This window comes from Castor canadensis, chromosome 10, assembly GCF_047511655.1.
Source record: "Castor canadensis chromosome 10, mCasCan1.hap1v2, whole genome shotgun sequence".
Taxonomy (NCBI): Eukaryota; Metazoa; Chordata; class Mammalia; order Rodentia; family Castoridae; genus Castor; species Castor canadensis.
This window is the reverse complement of record NC_133395.1, coordinates 143,540,145-143,560,730: the sequence shown is the minus strand read 5'-3', so window position 1 is coordinate 143,560,730 and position 20,586 is coordinate 143,540,145. Positions and strand designations below refer to the sequence as shown.

The 20,586-nt window shown below is 40.2% G+C and overlaps 1 protein-coding gene across 9 annotated transcripts in view; it reads left to right on the top strand.

Moving 5' to 3' along the window:
* Positions 1-20,586, top strand: part of Tmcc1 (transmembrane and coiled-coil domain family 1) — a 193,165-nt gene that overhangs the window by 161,293 nt on the left and 11,286 nt on the right. For all 9 annotated transcript variants that reach the window (XM_020175601.2, XM_020175600.2, XM_074044464.1 and 6 more), the window contains one exon: positions 10,392-11,326. In XM_020175601.2, the coding sequence (XP_020031190.1) occupies positions 10,392-11,326 (935 nt within the window). The remainder of the gene's footprint in view (positions 1-10,391; positions 11,327-20,586) is intronic.

The window sequence follows — 20,586 nt, the reverse complement described above, 5'->3', positions numbered from 1 at the left end:
TTGGGATTATATTCTGATCCTGGTGGAAGAGATCTTGAGTAGCAGGAAAAGAATTTACATGCACTGTTTATAAAAGTAGTATCAGCAGAAAGATGATACTTGGAAGTTCTCTTAGTAACTTGAGAGATGGAGAAAAGATCAGGAAGGTGATTTTACCCCTAATATTCCTGGAAAAAGGATGAAAATAGGTTTATCAGAAGATGGTGTCTTTTTGAAGGAGAGTAGAGGAAAGGATATGCTTTAGAGACATACAGACTTCGGTTTGTGAGAGAAAGAGCAGAGAACTTTCCATGTAGATAGCCATTAGGCATGTGGGAATTTAAGCTTAGAGGCAGAATTAGGGAGTCTTCAACAAATACTTGAGCAGCTACCAAGTGCCATACACAATTTTGTTTTTAAAGAAACAACTGGACAAAAAAACCAAAAATTCCTACCTCTATGGACCTTATACTTTAGTTTGGGGTGACACATGAAAAAATTCATAATAGAAGGTAAAAAGATTTACATGGCAGAACAAAGTCAGGAAGGAGAATAGTGCATTCACAATGGAAGTGAACACTGCAGTTTCAGGCAGGGCAGTCAGAGAAGTCTTCGCTACTAAGGTGCATTGAAACCTGAAGAGACCTGAAGGAGATGCCAGAGCAAGGATCTGAGAGAAGAGCATTCCAGGCAGAAGAAACCCTGATGGCAGAGCAACATTGTAGCTGGTGGTCGTGGAGTAAGAAAATAAGTAGTGGGAGGTACATCAGAGAGGAATTGGGATTTGATACAGGAGCCATGACCATTTAGGTCGTTGTGATGACTTCAGCATTTACTTGGACAGATAGGGAGCTACTGGAAAGCTTTAAGTGTAAGAGTGTTGCAGTCTGACTTAGGTTTTAAAAGAAACACTCTAGCTGCTCTTCAGAGAGTGGATTATTTAAAAGAAAAAAAAATTACTGTGCTAAGTGCTGTTGATTTGGGAGGCTGAGATCAGGAGGATTATAGTTTGAGACCAGCCACGCAAATAGTTTGTGAGATCCCATCTCCAAAATAACCAGAACAAAATGAACTGGAGGTATGGCTCAAGCAGTAGAGCACCTGCTGGAAATGCAAAGCCCTGAATTCAAACCCCAGTCCCATCAAAAAAAATAAAAACATTATTGAATACTTAGACTATTGCAGGTTCCAGGTGAGGGGTGGTAGTTGCTTGGATCAGTAGAGATTCAGTGACAGGTGATCAGATTCTGTACCTCTTTAACGAGGAGATTCCAAAACATTTTCTGGGGGATGTAGTGTGCATAGTAGGTAATAGCACAGACTATATAGTCAACTGTCTAGATTCAAACTTTGGCTCTGGTACTTCTTTACTTTGTGATCTTGGACAACTTAAAGTCTCTGTGCTTCCATTTTCTTAGTTAGAAAATGGGGATAAATAATAATACTCATAGTGTAAGAACTTATTTACAAAGGGTATATAATGGTGCTGTAGTAAGTAATATACTTATGTGTATTAGCAGCTCTGATGATTAATGCTATTGTTAACTGGATAGAGTATGTCAGAGAAAAGGACTCAAGATAACATCAGGGCTTGGAATCTGAGCAAGCGTATCACCAAAGTAACTGTTAGCTGAGATGGCAAAGTCTATCGGAGGAGCAGGTTTGAAAAATAGCAGGAACATATATTTGAAATGGCAGTTAGACCTCAAGTAGAGACACTAGGTAGTTGAGTAAATGAGGCTGGAAGTAAGGGGAGTATGGACTGGGTATCCATTAGCAAATAGATAATTTTTAAGAGCAAGAACACAAGTAGGCCCTAACGTGACATTGGGAATGTATGATTTGGAGAGCTGCTCTTTGGAGTCTCTGCTCTTCACATGCTACCTAACAAGTGTGACAACTGGTTTGGAGACAGCCAGTGTCACAGATCTCGCTGGACTTTCCAGTTTTTTCATTGCTTTAGAATTTTGCTATATCAAAATTGCTTGAAATAAATAGTATTGACTTAAGGTTGAGAAGTCTTTTGTCTCAAGGCTGAGGCTTGTGATAGAAGCAATTTTACAATCAAATTTGCTTATCTACACATGCATTTTATACATATTAAATTTCTTAGCAGTGAAAGCATGTTTCTGGGGCTCCTGTCTTCCTAGATATTCAGAAAAAATAATATTTGGTGGAGGAGGGTGCTAGAGATTGAACCCAAAGGTTTCTACATGCTAAGCCTGTACTATACTCCCAGCCCAGACGAATTATATACTGCATTCTAAATCTCGTGAGAATGATTTTTTATATCATAGCCTGAGTCACTATTCTTTTTTCACAAAATTAAAGTTCTAGAGTTAGTAGGAAAGTTGGGTCATCTCTTTGAACAGTCCCTCAGTATGTCCTCCTGTGGCTATTTTTTTCCCCCTGTGCTAAGGCAAGTGTTCCACCACTAAGCCACATCCTTCCCTATGACATGAAGTCTCTGCTCGGATAGTTCCTGTGGCATACGTGAACTGGTATTTTCGAGGATGAACAGTGTACCTCACCATGTATTCAGTGTATGTCACTTTTTTTTTTTTCTTTTAGTTGTCAAGGAGAGAACTTAAAGTCTGTTACTCATCTGCCACATGAGTGTTCTTAACCCGGTGACGTAAGTTCTTCCCTAGCTCAAAGAGTCGGTACCTATAAAAATAGGTACAGACCATACCAAACCAGCATATTGTTGTGTGCCTAGGTCTTCACTACTGGAATTGCAAGCTCCTTAAGAGCTTTTTTTTTTTTTTTTGGTACCTCCTTTGCCTAGCATAGGTCCTATATATAGGGAACATTTCTATAAAGTTTTGTTAAAATGAGAATAAATAATATGACCAGGAACTTAGGGATCCATTACATACAAATGGCAGGCTGTAAAGTACACTGAGCAGTGTTGATCCTTAATGATGTCTGTTTCATGCAAGCAATTTGGAGCAGCAGCCCTAGATCCTGTAATAGGTATTCTGCATTTGTGTTGGAACAGGTGGCCTGGGTAGTCTGTTAATAATCTAAACTGATACTCAGCCTTGTCAGTCTTGGGAAGGGTTTTTTGGGGTTTTGTTTGTTTGTTTGCTTTGTTTTTGTTTTCCTACAAAACCTGAGTGTGTTCATTTGTAGTAACAAAAGCTCAAGCACTTTATGACAGGAAATTTAGAAAGATCAGGTTGAGATGCTGGCTGGAGAGCATTTACAGTAAACAAACCTTTACTAAGTATCTTTGTACAGGTATTGTGCTAGCTTCAAGATGTACAAAAATGGGTATGACATGATCCCTGCCCTTAGGAACTCAAGTCAGTAAAGGCAAGACACCTAAACATTCATTTCAACTTGATGTGTCTTCAAGGACAGTGGTAGAAATGTGTATAAAATGTGGGAGTATAAAGAAGGGTTATGAAGTCAGCCAGGAGAGGGAGGTTGCTTGTCTGGGACGTTCCCTGGAGGAGATTACACTGAACTAAGTCTTGAAGGCTCTGAGGAGTTTTCAGGAAGAGGGAAGGAGAGCTTGCTCAGTACTGGCCTGGCTAAGGAACTGTGGGCAGAGCCTGGAGGAGTGAAACAGCAGGCCATGTCAGAAGAACCCATATTGCAGGAGGCAGAGGCAAGGAGGATTGTGAGTCCATACAAAGTTAGAGAGACCATGTCTCAAAACAAAACACAAAACGAAAGGGCTGGGGGCATGGCTCAAGTGGTGCAGGTGCAAGGCCCTGCACTCACTCTCTAGCACCACACACACACACACACACACACACACACACATACCCCAAAGTGTAGTTGTGCCCCTAGCATATATGGGTTTAAAATGTAAGTTTCTGCTGTTCCCAAGTGATTCATGATATAATTGGTTTGTCATTTTGCCAAGGCATACAGTAAGATCTTTAGCTATAAGATTCAAAAGTGCCAGTGGTAGAAAAGAGAAAGAGACCTTAAGTGACTCTTAGTAGGAAAAGGAAATTTGGGACCTACTGTAGTGAGGAGGATTCTTTTTTTTTTTTTCCATTTTTCTTTTATTATTCATATGTGCATACAAGGCTTGGTTCATTTCTCCCCCCTGCCCCCACCCCCTCCCTTACCACCCACTCCGCCCCCTCCCTCTCCCCCTCCCTCAATACCCAGCAGAAACTATTTTGCCCTTATTTCTAATTTTGTTATAGAGAGAGTATAGGCAATAATAGGAAGGAACAAGGGTTTTTGCTGGTTGAGATAAGGATAGCTATACAGGGCATTGACTCACATTGATTTCTTGTGCGTGGGTGTTACCTTCTAGGTTAATTCTTTTTGATCTAACCTTTTCTCTAGTACCTGTTCCCCTTTTCCTATTGGGTGAGGAGGATTCTTATCACTTGTACTGTCCACATATTGATGATTTTTCAGATTTAAAAAAATTAAGTAATGGAACATCTTTAACTTTTCCTTTTATTATTTTTTATTTTGATGGCACTAGAATTTGAATTCAGTGCCTCACACTTGGTAGTGAGCCCTCACACTTGAGCCATTCTGCCAGCCCTGGCTTTTATTTATTTTTTTATTCATATGTGCATACAATGTTTGGGTCATTTCTCCCCCCTTCCCCCACTCCCTCCCTTACCCCCCCCCGCCCCCTCCCTCTCCCCCCAACCCCCTAGATACCCGGCAGAAACTATTTTGCCCTTATCTCTAATTTTGTTGAAGAGAGAATATAAGCAATAATAGGAAGGAACAAGGGTTTTGCTGGTTGGAACAAGGGTTTTTGCTATACAGGGAGTTGACTCGCATTGATTTCCTGTGCATATGTGTTACCTTCTAAGTTAATTCTTCTTGATCTACCCTTTTCTCTAGTTCCTGGTCCCCTTCTCCTATTGGCCTCAGTTGCTTTAAAGTATCTGCTTTAGTTTCTCTGCATTAAGGGCAACAAATGCTAGCTAATTTTTTAGGTGTTTTTCCTATCCTCACCCCTCCCCTGTGTGCTTTCGCTTTTATCATGTGATCAAAGTCCAGTCCCATTGTTGTGTTTGCCCTTGATCTAATGTCCGCATATGAGGGAGAACATATGATTTTTGGTCTTTTGGGCCAGGCCAACCTCACTCAGAATGATGTTCTGCAATTCCATCCATTTACCAGCGAATGATAACGGCTTTTATTTTTTCTAAGCACAGTTTCTCTCAGACACTCATGTAAATAGATGGAAGCAAAGGCAAGCAGGGTTCCAGAAGCCCTGTCTGCTTGGCCCTGCTCTTCCCTCTGTGGTAGTTCAGACACATCTCCATGTAACTAAGGTCGCTACATGTACAATCTTTTAAAAAGTGTGAAAATTGATTCCTGTTTTAGAAAACACTCCAATCTCTGGAAGGATTATTTATTAATTGAGGGATTTTGTGCGCGCGTGTTATTTATTAATTGAGGGATTTTGCGTGCGCGCGCACGCGTGTGTGTGTGTGTGTGTGTGTGTGTGAACCGTAAAAAAAAAAGGTCTCTTTTTTTTTTTTTGGACTATAAGCAAAATCTTGGTTTTAGCTCCAAAATGGAAAGGGGGAATGCTTAAAGAAAATGCTTGCTGACTATGAGCTAATGGAACTTAATCCATTTTCATTTTTTGCTAATACCCTCCCCTTGAGATCACCTCTCCATTTCACAGTGCAGTATCAGACTAGCAAACCGTCAGAATTGCACAGGAGTGATTGGGGATGGACATGACATTTCTACAGTGAGGCAGTGGAGATGAGTGACAAACGTGATCATGATTAACATGGGCCTACTATACAAAGTGCTTTTAGACTATAGGTTTCTCTTCTCTCTCCTCCCCTCCCTTTCCTTACTACCTTCCTCGGGCCTGGAGCATGCTAGGCAAGTGCTATACCACTTGAGCCTTGCCCCCAGACCTCTTTGTTTTTTTTGTTTTGTTTGTTTTGAAGACAGGGTCTCAATGCTACATTTGCCAGGGCTGACCTCAAATTTCAGATCCTCCTTCCTTCACCTCCTGTATAACTGAGATTATAGGCACTACCACACCCAGCTGTTTCATTAGTTCTTGGTCTTTGAATAAGTGAAACAACTCAGTATGCACACTTTTGTCTGCTGCCTTTTAACTAATGTTGTTTTTGTTACTACTGCTGTTATTATTGTTGAGGGGAGGAGGTGAGACAGGTCTTTGGCCTCAAAGTCATAATCCTCCCACCTTGGCCTCCCTAGCATTGGGATTTTAGGTGTGCACTTCCAGCCCAGTTTATTATGGGTTCCTTTTCTTTTTCATAGGTGTGAGGTATGGGGAAGTTGTTGGCAAAGGCAGGCCTCAAGAAGATGATGCAAATTCAAACCAAATCTCTCCTGGGTTTTACTGCCTCAGCGTAATCTAATGGGCAAAGAAAGACAGGCTTGCAGTCAGCCAGAGCACCTCCAAGCTCATTGCTGATTAGATGACAGGCTCCCATGTGATTCTTAGGGCCAAGATTAGGAATCTTTAGGGATTCTAATTTACAAATTTGATTTTAGGGAAAATCTCCAAAAAATCAAATATTCTGTCCTGTTCTTCTCTTGAATTCAACCTTTATTCAAAAACAACATGGCCATTCCATCTCTGAGATAAAAATTTCAGCAGAACTGCCAAACTTGGTCTGCACCAACAAACACAAGGCAACAGCACAATTCATTCTATAAAACGTGCCTTCCTAGGACTGCTTTCAGAAAAAACAAACTACTCAAGCATCTCAGGGTTTCCAAATTAATTATAAGGACCTCCCCTGTCTCCATCCCCTTCTCCTTTGCCCTAAAATACCTTTTTCATTCCTGAATAATCTTTTAATATGTACTTGGATTTGGGATAATGAGCCTTGAATATTTCTTGAATATTTACTGTTGCCAGGTAAAAATTACAACAGTTTAGCTTAACAATCTTAATTGGCTTTATTTTTGATTCTAAAGTTGAACAGCACTTCATTCTCTAAAGAAGTTTTGCAATGAGCTAAACAAGACAGTGGTTTTAAAGACAAAAAAATGGAAGAAAGTAGAAAAACATTTCAAAGTTATTTCCTTGTAAGGCAGGGAAAGGAAGACAGAACGATAGGAAAAATAACTGATAATTGGTTAAAATAAGTTACTTTAGGTTACCATTTTTGTGAAGGGATTAAAAGAAAGGGAACTTTATTATGCCAATTGACACTGGGCTGTTTGGGAAATTTAGCTGCTCCTCTGATCCTGATTAGAAGTTAGATAACAATTTAATTTCAACTTTGTGGTATGGGACTTTCGAGTGATATTTAGCTGAGTTTGTTGGGGCCTAGTGTAGGAGCTTAGTCCAGAACAGTGACCTGCTATAATTTGTTGTTTTGGTGTTTTTGTCTTTTTTGTTTTTTGAGTCAGGGTCTCACTGTATAGCCCAGGCTGGCCTCAAACTCTTGGTCTTTTTACCTCAGCCTCCCCAGTGCTGGGATTTCAGGAATGTGCCACTACACCCAGCTTTTTTGAGACAGGTTCTCTCTATATTGCCAAGGCTGGCCTAGAACTCTTGATCTTGTGGATATAGGCTGCTACCGTGCTCATTGGAGCTCTTGACGTGGGTTTTTTTTTGTTTGTTTGTTTTGTTTTTTTTTTTTGCTTTTTCAATACCAGGGATGGAACCAAGGGCCTCATGCATGTTAGACATTCCTGGGCCTTGAAATTTTTATTTAACACGTTTGTTAGTAATAATCTGATTTAGCCTTTTCCTTCCTTCCTTCCTTGTTTCCTCTATTTCTCTCTCTTCCTCCTTTTCTTTTTTTTTGGTTTTGCTGGGAACCAAGCAACTCTGCCACCCTGCAACACAACCCCAGCTCCTGATGTCACACATTTAACTTCTTTTCAAAAGATCTCATGAGAAGAAATGGTAACCCTGCTGTGTAGATGAGAAAACTTAGTCCCAGAAAGAACAAGCAAGTGGCCCCAAAGCACACAGCTAGTGAATGTGGTAAATAAAGCCAAGTTGAACCCAGGTCATGTTGCTTTTCTTTGTCAGTGCCCTTTGTACCATATTGCCTCACACATGATCTAACAAAGCTGAGTGCTCTGGTGTTGTTACATTCAACACCCATCCCCTCCCTTTCCTTTCCTCCCTCTCCCTCTTCCACCCTCTTCTACCTTCTCTCGGAATTTGTTTTTTTGAGACAGGATCTCTTTATGTAGCCTAGGCTGACCTTGAATTTGTGATTCTCCTGCCTCAGCCTCTGTGCACCATAATGCTCATCCTGTCCCAATACTTCCATCCACTTACAGAAAGGATATGGATTTTTAATATATTTGAGATGAAAATTTTAAGCAGTTAAAAACTTCTTAAGACACTATGCCCTGAATGACTTTACTCTGTCCCTGATGAGTCAGTATTTTGAGGTGTTGGCTATTTAAATTTTCTCTTAAATTGTTTTCTGATCAGTTAATTCATCTCAAATAATAGATAATTTAAGTCTGGCAAATGAGTTCTTAATATGTGAGACGAAGTACAGGCAAAGCAGTATTATCTACTTGTTACAGCAACAGTTAGAACCAAATGATGGCTGCGCTGGTGCTCAGCCCAGCCTCTCTCAGGAGCCAGGATGATGAGAAATGAAAGCCCTTAGGTTCAGTCAGAGAAGCCACTCTAATAAGTAGGTGGTAAGGCTGCTGCAGTCTTCCTGCCTTGTGATAACTGGTGGTGGGAGGCAATTGTAAATTGAGGGTAAGTGTTGGTCTTACAGGCTCATTGTGAGGATTGGAAGATTAGCTGGTCAGGCTGAGCCACAAAGGCAACTACCTAGAAAGGTGACTATATCACCTTTATGGTGCTGTTCCTTTGGTTATTCCGGCAATATGAAAGGTCTTAGAAGGGAGTGCATTCTGGAATCTTTTAGTATTTGAATTTAAACAAACAAAAAAAAAACTACTCTCGTGGCACAAAAATAATAGTCAATGCTAATAGCTTGATTTGTGCCACATACTGTTCTAAGCATTTTTTTACTTACTGCTTTCTTTCATCCTCACAACAGCCTTGTGAAGTGATAATACTAAGTGAGTTAGTATTATCTCCATCGTACAACTGATGAAATGGGTGGTCGTGCAGCTTAGGGACGTCAGATTTGAACCAAGTAGTTTATGTCAGAATCCGTGCTTCACTACACTAAAAGAACTGGATTCAGTTACCCGGTTTTTCACGTTTGTGCCTTTATGAATGTGTCTTTAAGAAAATTCTTTCAGGCTCTGGTGGCTCACACCTGTAATCCTAGGTACTCAGGAAGCAGAGATCAGTTTGAAGTCAGCCAGGCAAATAGTCTGCAAGACCCTATCTTGAAAAAACCCTTCAGGAAGAAAAGAGCACTTGCACTGGGAATTTTTATTACTCTAATTCTATTCTTTTTCCTTCTGCTCAGTAGAGGGCAATTTCTAAAGCTTTCTTCTTTGGGCCCTATTCTACTGACCACCACAAGCCATACCCAGAGGCACCCTCTTCAAGGATCTTATTTTCCTTCTGAGTTTAGGAAACCATACTTCTCCCCAGACTCAGCTAACTCTTTAAAATTTGAAAATTTAAGCTTTCAAATCTGAGCAGTTTTGTCTTTCTTCAATTCCTTTGAATGGTTTTTAACCCATATGAAAAGATAGTATGTGAGCTTTGGAGTCCCCTGCCTAACAAAAACCTTTTATTTTATAAAACTCACAAAATTTTTGTAATTTTTATTTTTGGTTCCCAAAAGACCTAACCGTAGTCCTTGATTTGTTTAATTATTTACCCTGTACTGTCCTCGCACCTGAGGGTTCAGTTATCTTGCCCAGGTGTATTAGTTACTTGTGTTTTCTAACATTCACGTTTGCCACTTGGGGCAGTACCTTCCCATTCTCACCTCTGCCTGTTTCCAGCTACCAGTTCAGTGTCCTTATTAGATTAGAGAATGATTCCATTATCTTGGACATGATTTAGACAGAAAGACATTGTGATAAAAATTTTATGTTTATATCTAGGCATTAGCATAACTATTCTTGCCAACATTTTCAGGTGACTACTGTGTGAGTGTGGATCAGAATTACAGTGATATCTGAATGCCAACATGGTTTTCATACCGTTAAATTAAAAAACAGATGTACCTTATTGTACATAAATTTGCTTCTGAACAAAAGTACACGTGTAGAATATAAATCCATACTTTAAACCCACTTAAGGAGCTTTGTTATTTAAAGAAATACTGTGAAAAATCCTTGTGCAAATCTGTTTTTATACACTATATTACCATGTTTTTTTTAAAGCAATATATTACTTGTATGTGGACAGTATCCAAGAGGGAGACAGGGCTGGTACAGGACAGGAATTATATGTCTGAGAGTTGAGAATAGATAAAATTTCAGGACATTTTGGCCCATTGATTCTGGAAGGGTAGCTCTCTTGGACAACTTCTAACATCCACCTCTTGGTTTTATGTTAGATCGAACGGTTGGAAGTAAGCAGCCTCGCCCAGACTTCCAGTGCGGTGGCCTCTAGCACCGATGGCAGCATCCACACAGAGTCTGTGGATGGAGTACCAGACCCTCAGCGTACAAAGGCTGCCATTGCTCACCTGCAACAGAAGATCCTAAAGCTCACAGAACAGATCAAGATTGCACAAACAGCCCGGGATGACAACGTTGCTGAATACTTGAAGCTTGCCAACAGCGCAGACAAGCAGCAGGCTGCCCGCATCAAACAGGTCTTTGAAAAGAAGAACCAGAAATCTGCCCAAACCATCCTCCAGCTACAGAAGAAGCTTGAGCACTACCACCGGAAGCTCAGAGAGGTAGAACAGAATGGGATCCCCCGACAGCCAAAGGATGTCTTCAGGGACATGCATCAGGGTCTGAAGGATGTGGGAGCCAAGGTGACAGGCTTCAGTGAAGGTGTGGTGGATAGTGTCAAAGGTGGCTTTTCCAGCTTTTCCCAGGCCACACATTCAGCAGCAGGAGCTGTGGTCTCAAAACCCAGGGAGATTGCCTCACTGATTCGAAACAAATTTGGCAGTGCAGACAATATCCCCAACCTGAAGGACTCTTTAGAGGAGGGACAAGTGGATGATGGGGGCAAGGCTTTGGGGGTGATTTCAAACTTTCAGTCAAGCCCAAAATATGGTAGTGAGGAAGATTGTTCTAGTGCCACTTCAGGATCAGTGGGAGCCAACAGCACCACTGGAGGCATTGGTGTAGGAGCGTCCAGCTCCAAAACAAACACTTTGGACATGCAGAGCTCGGGATTTGATGCACTGCTACATGAGGTCCAGGAGATCCGGGAAACCCAGGCAAGACTCGAGGAATCTTTTGAGACCCTCAAGGAACATTATCAAAGGGACTATTCCTTAATCATGCAGACCTTACAGGAGGAGCGATATAGGTAAGTTATGTGTAAGTAAAATCCTGAATTATTGAATATGGAGAAGTGTCTTTAAAAGTTTGCTTTCTTTTGGGTGTCAGAGCACTTCAGGTATTGCATATAACATCCACAGTAAGCTACTGTTTCATAAACAGCAAAATAGAGGCATGACAGTTAAATGAACCCAAGATCATATACTTACTGATTTTAGACAGGGGGTGAACTTAACTCTCCAGCCTTCCAATCCAGCTTAAGACTTTAAAATGAAGGCCAGGCCTTCAAAGGTATTCCATCTATTTATTCAAATCACAATAGCACACATCCTTGAAGCCTATAACTCTGCTATGTTTAATTCAAAAGATATTAATTCTGAGACTTCTGTAGATATCAAAGGTATAACCCACATGGTATTATTAATGTATGATTAAAGAAAAAGAAAAGATACAGCCTAGCCAAAATATAACGAACCCTGTGGATATTTGACATTAAACACACTTACTTGGGCAGTTAGTGTAGAAAGATAAGACTGGAAATAAATCTAGATAAGTATGTTACCTTATTATGAATTGGCACATTTGAATGGGAGAGGATTTGAACATGAAATGGTTCTATACCAGTTAGAGGAGTCTCAAGGGCTCAGTGCTCTAATTCAGAATCTGTGCCAAAGGCAGAATCTTATGGGCTTTTTACCCATGCTGGGAATTGAACCTAGGGCCTCACCCGTGATAAGCATGCACTCTACCACTGAGCTACTCCCCCAGCCTGGTGTTTCATAATGTACTGCACATTCATAGCTAAAAGATTATTCTTAGCTATTTTCCAAATGTGTGTCCTTTCCCCTTGTTTTCTTCACATGCACAGAGAAATCATATTCTCCATGGAGTATTCATTCACCACCAAACTTGTTAGCCAGAGACCAGCTGCCTCACAGTGCTCATTAAGGACCAGTTTTTATGAGAACCATATATCTGCAGATTAGGCCTCGAAGGTCCTCGGGTTTGATCCTCCCAATTACTAACTAGAGGAAATTCATAGTATTTTTTTTTTTTTTAAATTTCAACGATTTTGTTTTCTGTGGGATCTACTCTAGTGAATATGACAAGAAAACTGGACTCCAGGAAACTTTCCCAAGGACCTGTTTTTACTCTGACTTCCATCTTCTAATAAGATGTTTTGCGCCTGTACTCAGCACATTCTCCAAGCATCTTTGCTGAGATTTTCTCTGCTGCGCAGACCCATAGTGCTTCTGCTATAGTATAAGAGATTGAATAAACAGCCTTTTAAGGTCCTTTCACCTCTTACAAATAAAAGTAATGTTTTTAAAAGTTTATTTTTTGGCCAGGTGCTGGTGGCTCACGCCTATAATCCTAACAACTCAGGAGGCAGAGATCAGGAGCATCTCTGTTCAAAGCCAGTCAGGGCAAGTAGTTCACAAGACCCTATCTCAAAAACACCCATCACAAAAAAAGGGCTGTTGGAGTGGCTCAGGGTATAGGCCCTGAGTTTATGCCCCAGTACCGAAAAAGAAAAAAAGAAGTTTACTTTTATGAGATAGTCTCAGGTCTGAAATAAATTGTTTACATACATCAGTTAGCTCTGAGGAAAGTAATAGCCACAAGCTCTTTTCAGATGTGAAAATACTAGTCAGTAATTCAATCCAGTTTTAAAATTTCTCTAGAGCTTAAAATTCCTGTAGCGCTTATTGTTTTCAAGTCAGACACAGGCCCATGTGAGAAGATCAGAGAGGAAAAAAGACCCCATCTCCCAAGGCCTGCCTTGGTATCCATTTAAAGTAAGTCTGCCAGAACAAAAGGAGCAGAATTTTAGCTCTTCCTTATTACCTCATTAGAAGAATCAAGTCCTGGCCCCATAGGCATAGAGTTGGCAATGCTTTTCTTTCATTGCACTTTGGGTTCTCTACAGCAGCTAAGTGACTGGTTTTATGAAATGAGAGAATAAAGAAAAATTGAGAGAAGTAAAACCTGGGGGAGAGAGGAAGCGCTCACATGTAACCTGACTGGTTTTGTCATCCGAATTCAGCCTTAGCATAGTTTTTCCTTAAAATAGGATCTTGAAAGCAAGCTTTTTCCCTCAAGAAAGACGGAATGAATAGTCACAAATGTTTCACTGTGTCTCCTCCCTCCCTCACCCCCCCATTCCCACCTGTCTGGAGATTGGCCTCCTACTTAAGAGATTTGTCCTTCATTGTGTATGTCTTCATTCAGTAAATGTATTTGTCTAACATTACTGGTCTTGAACAGTTTCATACAGTCAAAATTTTTTCCCACAAATTGTAGCCTTTTTTTTTTTTTTTTTCTCTTTTCAGCAGTACTGGGATTTGAACTTAGGACCTTGTGCAGGTGCTCTGCTACTTGAGCCTTGTCCCCCTGCCCAAAGCCTATTTGTTTTTTGTGTTAGTGGGACTGGGGTTTAAATCTAAAGTAATTTAACCATCAAAACTATTCACATTTTAAGCATTTTGAAAAATTTCTCTACCACCTTTTAACAAAATATGACGAACTTAATGATAATAGCTTAGAACAGTGGTGTCATAGACTAGAGTGTACTCTAAAGCTAGTGAGGCCATGTAGTCATGAGTGTCTACAGAAAATGGTCCTAGGCGATTTTACCTCATTGATCTGCCTTTTGTAGTTTGGTTTTCTCCTTTCCATACCTCCTGCACACTGATAGTGGACTGCCTGTAGCAGCCTCTCTTTAGTAATTGTGTTTCTGGTTTTTTTTTTTTTTCTTTTGGCTTGGTACTGGGGATCAAATGGGCCTTGTACATACTAGCAAGCACCTTAGCCACACCCCACCTATTTCTATTCTGTCGCAGTCTTTGGTTTTTGTATAGGAAGGAAGTAGGGTAAGGGTGACTCTTCTGTGACCCAGAACCAGCTAATGCATATATGACTTCTAGATTTTTTTCTTTTCTTATTTTTATAGTTTCTGAGTTGGGAAGACCACACACTGTGTTGATGTTTGTTATTTGATGCTGACTGGCAGTGATGACACTATCACTAAAAGTATTTACTAAACTGTGGTGTTTACATACTAGATAATGCTCGATACTTTACATACATTTGCCAGTCCTCACAACATTCTGCAAGTGGGGTATCCCCATTTTACAGATGAGGAAATTGAGGTCCAGTGGGGTTTCAAAATTTGCCAAAGATTGCTCAGTAGTAAATAGTAAAGCCAGGATTCAAAGCTACGTTTTTTTGTTGTGTTGTGGTTTTTTTGGTAGTACTGGAGTTTGAACTCAGGGTCACTAGGCAGACGCTGTACCACCTGAGCCATGACCCCTAGCTCTCAAACTCATTTAATCTGACGACAAATCCAGTGTCCTTTATATACCATGACAGGTTGTTTTCAGGCTCAACCCTGAAATCCATGTGGTTAAAAGACTAGTCTAATTCTAAGAAGCAGTAACTGCATTGGCAATAGATATTGGGCCTTTTCCAGGTCAAAGTGTTTGTCTCCTAACAGTTGAGTCACTATTTTTAGCATATTTTATAAGATTCTGTGAATGTGCAAAGTTCGGGAAGTTTTTCAAGCAAGTATAACAATATAGGTAATAGGTGAAATCTACTTAAAGAAACCCTACCCTGATCATTATTTCCCCTTTCAGAGTTCTTTCTCAATAATGCCACTCTCTTACTATGCTTCTGTCTCCCTTTGCTCTAGTGAGTAGTACCAGGCAAGATAATTAGCCAACACTGCTTAACTCTGGGATAATCCAAAGCACTCTGAAGCCTGTGGAGTAGTCTCTCTTCACCACACAATGATGCCATCACTAACGGTGTTTCTTGAGCACCTACACACACTTAGCCCAGGAAGCCATTGTAGCAGACCACTTTAGCCTTTGACTGAGAACTAAGTGTTTAATCATTGGGCTCTCAGATCTGAGTGAGTGTATATTTAGGGGAGATAGGAAATAGGTTTAGAAATTTTTTTAGTGCTGGGATCTGTGCTGGTTTCAAATTCTTCTTGCTTAGTCTCTTCTTTCCATTAAATGGCAGCTGGGTTTACAGTACTGCAGAGGTAGAAGGGATCCTTATTTATCTTGTTAAATTTCTTTTGCAGATGAGTACACTGAAGCCCAGAAATACAGTGACTTGCCGGGCATTGGGGACTCACACCCGTAATCCTAGCTACTCGGGGCACAGATCAGTAAGACCTTGGGATTGGTAGAGTGGCTCAAGGTGTAGGCCCTGAATTCAAGCCCCAGTACCAGGGGAAAAAAAAAAAGAAAAAGAAAGTGACTTTTACCAGGTCACACAGTAAAATCATTTCATATATATTTGATTTGCTGTTAAAAACTGAGTACTAGTCCTGTTCCCAAAGTGGGTGTAATATATAATAGACTGTCTAAAAAGTTCAGCGGTAGCAAAATGCATTGGAAGTAAGGAAGCTGGGAAAACATCAGTCAATCAAGAGTTTTCCTGGTTGCATGTGTAGTTCTTCCGGAATCTGTGGTTGTTGCTGGTATGAAGCAGTAGTGTGTAGTACTGGCTAGAAGCCTCCATGGTGTTGATGACCAGTAATGCCATTTTGAAAGTTTCTATTTTAAGGGAATTACTGTCTGTTGGAAATCGCTCCTGAGAATGTTTGTATTAAGCCCAAAGATATTTTAAATCTCACTGAGTGATAAGAGCAAAAGAAAGAGGCTGTCATTCTGACAATCATCACATGCATAAAACAGTAACTAGGCTAACCCAATTAGACACAGGCTGCTGAAGTCCTAACTAAGCAAATGGTTGATTAAACACAATTTTACTTGATTTTACTATCCTGGGACATAAGTAAGAGATAGGTTCAGATGGAGTTACTTTAGCCCATTTATTCCAGATGTTAGACCTGTGAACTGAAAATTGATCAAAGACCCTTCAGAGAACATGTGGGCTAGATTAGATAATAAAATTTGAAATTGAAACCAAGAATATTGAATGAAATTAGCTCTTTGTTTGTAAGAGAAAAAAAATTCCAATTTGGAGATGCTCTTATTAAAGGTAAGACCTTCTGAAAGAGATTTACAGATGCGATCTTCCTAGCTTTAGCCACTAAATAGGAGTGGGAGAAGAGAAATTATTAATTAATTGGGCCTACTTAAGCTGTTGGGCCTTGAGTAGATCACATAACTCACCTGAGCTTCAGATTCTTCCTCTGTAAAAACAGGCCAGGTGCGGTGGTACACACCTGTAATCCCAGAGCTCAGAAGGCTGAGGCAGGAAGATCTTGAGTTCCAGACCAGCCTGGCAATATGAGACCGTCTCAAAAAAAAAAAAAAAAGTAATATTTAAAAACTTCCTCAGCCCTGTACAATAAATAAAATCATATATGGGTTCAATCCCTAGTACTATTAAAAAGAGAAAGAGAGATCTTAAACATGGAAGCACCTAGTAGGATGCTTGGTTTAGAGTAGGAACTTATGCTGGGGTGTAACTCAGTGGTAGAGCACATGCACAGCATATGTGAATCCCTGAATTCAGTTCCCAACACACACAGAAATGGGAGCTCAATAAATGGGCCACATTTTCCGGGAGAATAAAAAGGTCTAGAGTATGCCAGGATGTTAGAAAGCTGACATAAACCAAGCCACTGAATTGCCCAGAAAACTCCTGTAGATTTTACTTGTTCCATTTTCTTTGGGTTTCTGTCGTTTTTTGTCTTTTAAAAACCCTTGAAGGGTTTTTGCTGGGTGGATGGGTTGTTTGTTTTGGTTTTCCTTATTTTTTAAAGATAGGGTCTAGCTAGGTAGCATAGGCTGGCCTCAAATTTGCACTCCTGCCTCAGCCTCCTGAGTGCTGGGATTACAGGCATGCACCATGACACCCAGCTACCCTTGAAGTTTTGAGAGAACTAATACTGTGTTTTTCCCTTTTTCAACTACTATACACTAGTTCAGTGTTTCCTAGCCTCATTTCGGGCTTCAACACAAATGAGGTAACAAAAAGTAAATAGAAAAAAAATCCATTTTCCTTGCTTCAGCCAGGAATCTATTCATGTACTCCAACATATTATACTCCCTATCTGATGTAGCTCTCTGTTCTTGTCAAACACTGACAGAAACTACCTCAAGTCCTCTGTATACATTTGGGAAACAGTATGCTAGTCCACTGCTCCCATAGTTGTCTTATGGGTGTCAGTCCAGGGGCCTAGTTCTTCCTGTTTCTCTCAGGACCTGCTAGACAAGTTTCATCAGGCACCCTGCCCTAGTGTCCTATTGCCCAACTAGGGAAGCACTGTAGGCGCTTAGAAATGACTCCAACTTTTGAGCCACACCCAAATGTTTTACACTGAAGTGTTCTCAGCCTATGTGCTCATCCAGTTTCTCATTCAGTAGGAATTTAACCCAGAACAACCCTTGGCTTACCTTTGATCAATCAAGGAAGGTTGACTACTGTGTTGACCAATCCAGTGACAGGAACATTTTTCTAAGATCACTAGTCATTTATGAATGTTCACCTACAACAAAATCTGAATGTGTCCAGCAAAATATGATATAACCTGCTTTAAAAAGAAAAACTATTAAGGCTTTCTCTTTGCTAGTAGTTAAGTTCAAGCCATGTTTAAATGTATGCAGTCTGTTTGGGTCATAGTGACTTAATCTCATGCTAACTTCATATTCCAAGTGGAGTTGCATGAAAACCGTGCACCAGCCAAAATCATATACAGTACTTGTTGGTCTAGAACCTACCCCAGAAGGTGTTAAAAGTTCTAAAAGGAAGTTCTTGGTTCTAAAAACTTACACAATTTACCTTCCCTTTTCCCCGCCTCTTTTTGGTTCGGTGTTAATATTTATTGAGAAGATGGGAGTCTCCCTTCTGTGAATTCCCTAGAGTACATAACTTCTCCATTTTAGAATCTAGACAGGAAGTGATCATTAGCAAGCAAAGAAAACAAAAGAGATTATAATATTGGTAGTGGAGGTAGTGGGAAGTTGGTAAGAGCTAAAACATAGTGTTTTCTTCTCTTTGTTGTTCAGACTGTACACTTAATAGCACAGGGGGAAAAAATTCAGGTAACAACAAGACAAATCTAAACACAAGAGGCATGGACCAAGTGGTTCAGACCCTAAATACACCTCACCAACTAACCATGGTGTTTCTGGGCCTCCTATTTTTACTTCTGAGATTGAGTCGCCTCCCAGGGAAGAAGATGAGAATTAATGCAGAAATATCTTCATAAATGTGAGTTCCTTGGAGGCATACGCTGAACATGAAAAGACACAGAGGGAGGGTAGTCATTGTTCTTGTAATTATTGGTGCCAGTGTTTTGATGTTTTAGTGCTTATGATGATTAAGTGGATTAGATTGAACCCTAAATTCTTCCCCCGCATGTACTCCTCCCAGAAAACACCACATCCTTTTTACTGGGTCTTCTGTGTCAGCCTATTTTCAGACCAAGATTTCATAGGTGCATTACATAAGCCTCACTGAGGCTGGCGGCACTGAAACATGTTAGTACCAAGTATGATCAGATTTGTACTTTCAGATTGTGGATTGTGCAGTTGTGAAAAGAGCTGAGAAACAAAACTTCCAAGGCCTGGATGAACAAATTAGGGGAAAGTGTCATTGTGATGACAGGCCAATGAATTTCTTCTGAGGTATTAAGGCCATCCCATAAGACCTGCATTCTAAGACACTGAGAGCATTTTGCCAAACTCTTTGTCCATCAGATTTTACAAAGCCTGGAGTCTTATGGCTTTCTAAGTTTCCTCCTGATGTTTCCTGCAGATTGGAGATGCTTACTGTGGTACCCAAACACAGGAGTTTGTGTGAGTTTAGTAGGATTTCAGCTGCAACTTTTCTGTTCTTTCAGAAAGTCCTCATTTTCCAGGTAATTCTTATGACTTGAAGAGGAAAACAAATGCTGATTAGTCATTAGTTGTCAAATTAATGGGGCTGTGTCAGCTGTACCCATAATGGATCTTGCTTCACCCCTGAGTTCTGCAGCTTTGCATATTACCTTGGCAAGTCTCTTTAACCTGTTTGTCTCATCTCCTGGGAAATGATGCTCATTCTGCTTACACAAATACCAATTCGCTGTTTTAACTACTTGCTAATAAAGTATGATCTCTGGGAACGCTAGACATGTCTTCTCATTTGAGAAAACTCTTAGCTTGAGGAGACTTTGCTATTTCCCACATAATTGTGAGTAAACTACTCAAACTCTATAGGACTTTATTTTCTATAAAGTTATGGAGAGGATTAGCAGTTTCTACTCAACTCTTTCTGAAGAGTTTCAAAGATCAGATAAAATTGGTTTGAGATACCTTCCCTCACACACACAAATACAAAAAAACATGCTATTTAAGGAAAGTCAGTGAGATAGTTTTGTTGACATAAAGGTATGCTGAGAATGGATGAGTGAATGAAGAAGAGAGAAAGGTTTGCAGCACCTAGGGTTGAAAGGACAGAGTACGTGTGTGTGCAGTAGGCCCATTTAGGTGATGTTATATGAAAAAGCTGTAAATATACTAGAAACAGTGAAATTTCAGACTATGTAAAATTGGGAACATGGAAGTGAATGAAGAAATGGAGGTTTAGAGAAAAAGTCAGAAGTGGAAACCAGTGAACAGTGGAGCCCTAAAGCCCTTGAGACCATGTGACACTCAATAGGCAGTCTCTTTGAACTACCTAACTCCAGGATTGTTGAGGGAGAATTAAAAAAAAATCACAAAAGTGAAACTAAATGTATGCTGTGGTAAGTTTCACAGAGCCACTCAGTGCCAGGTGTCTCTCCCCATGGAGGGCTCACCATTGCTCAGTGGAGTAAGGAGGTCAGCGGGGTCACCCACACTAGGGAGGTGCAGAGCTGGGACTTGAATCCAAAACCTGGTCTGAGCAGATCCATCTACTGATGCAAACTATGTTTAAAATATATGTATTCCGAGTACAAAGCAGGTATGGCATTGAAGGAGTAGAGACAGAGCCTTTAGATATGATGTGGGGTGAACCAAATTCAGACTGAAAATGACTTCTAGGACCTTTGACACATTAGTAACCTTTATATCATAGGCATTGGCTTATAAGAAAATTCGCAAGTGTTAGGAACAAGGGCTGAGGACCTTTACATGCATTATCTGATTCACACCTCATCACCACCAGGCCACACCTTTGTGCTACCAAATGAACCCCAATATTTCGCATTCTATTCTGCACTTACATTATTATTATTATTATTATTATTATTATTATTCTATTCAGCTCTTACATTATCACTATTTCATATGCCTCCCTACCTTTTTAAGAGACATGAAAATCAAATATTGTAAA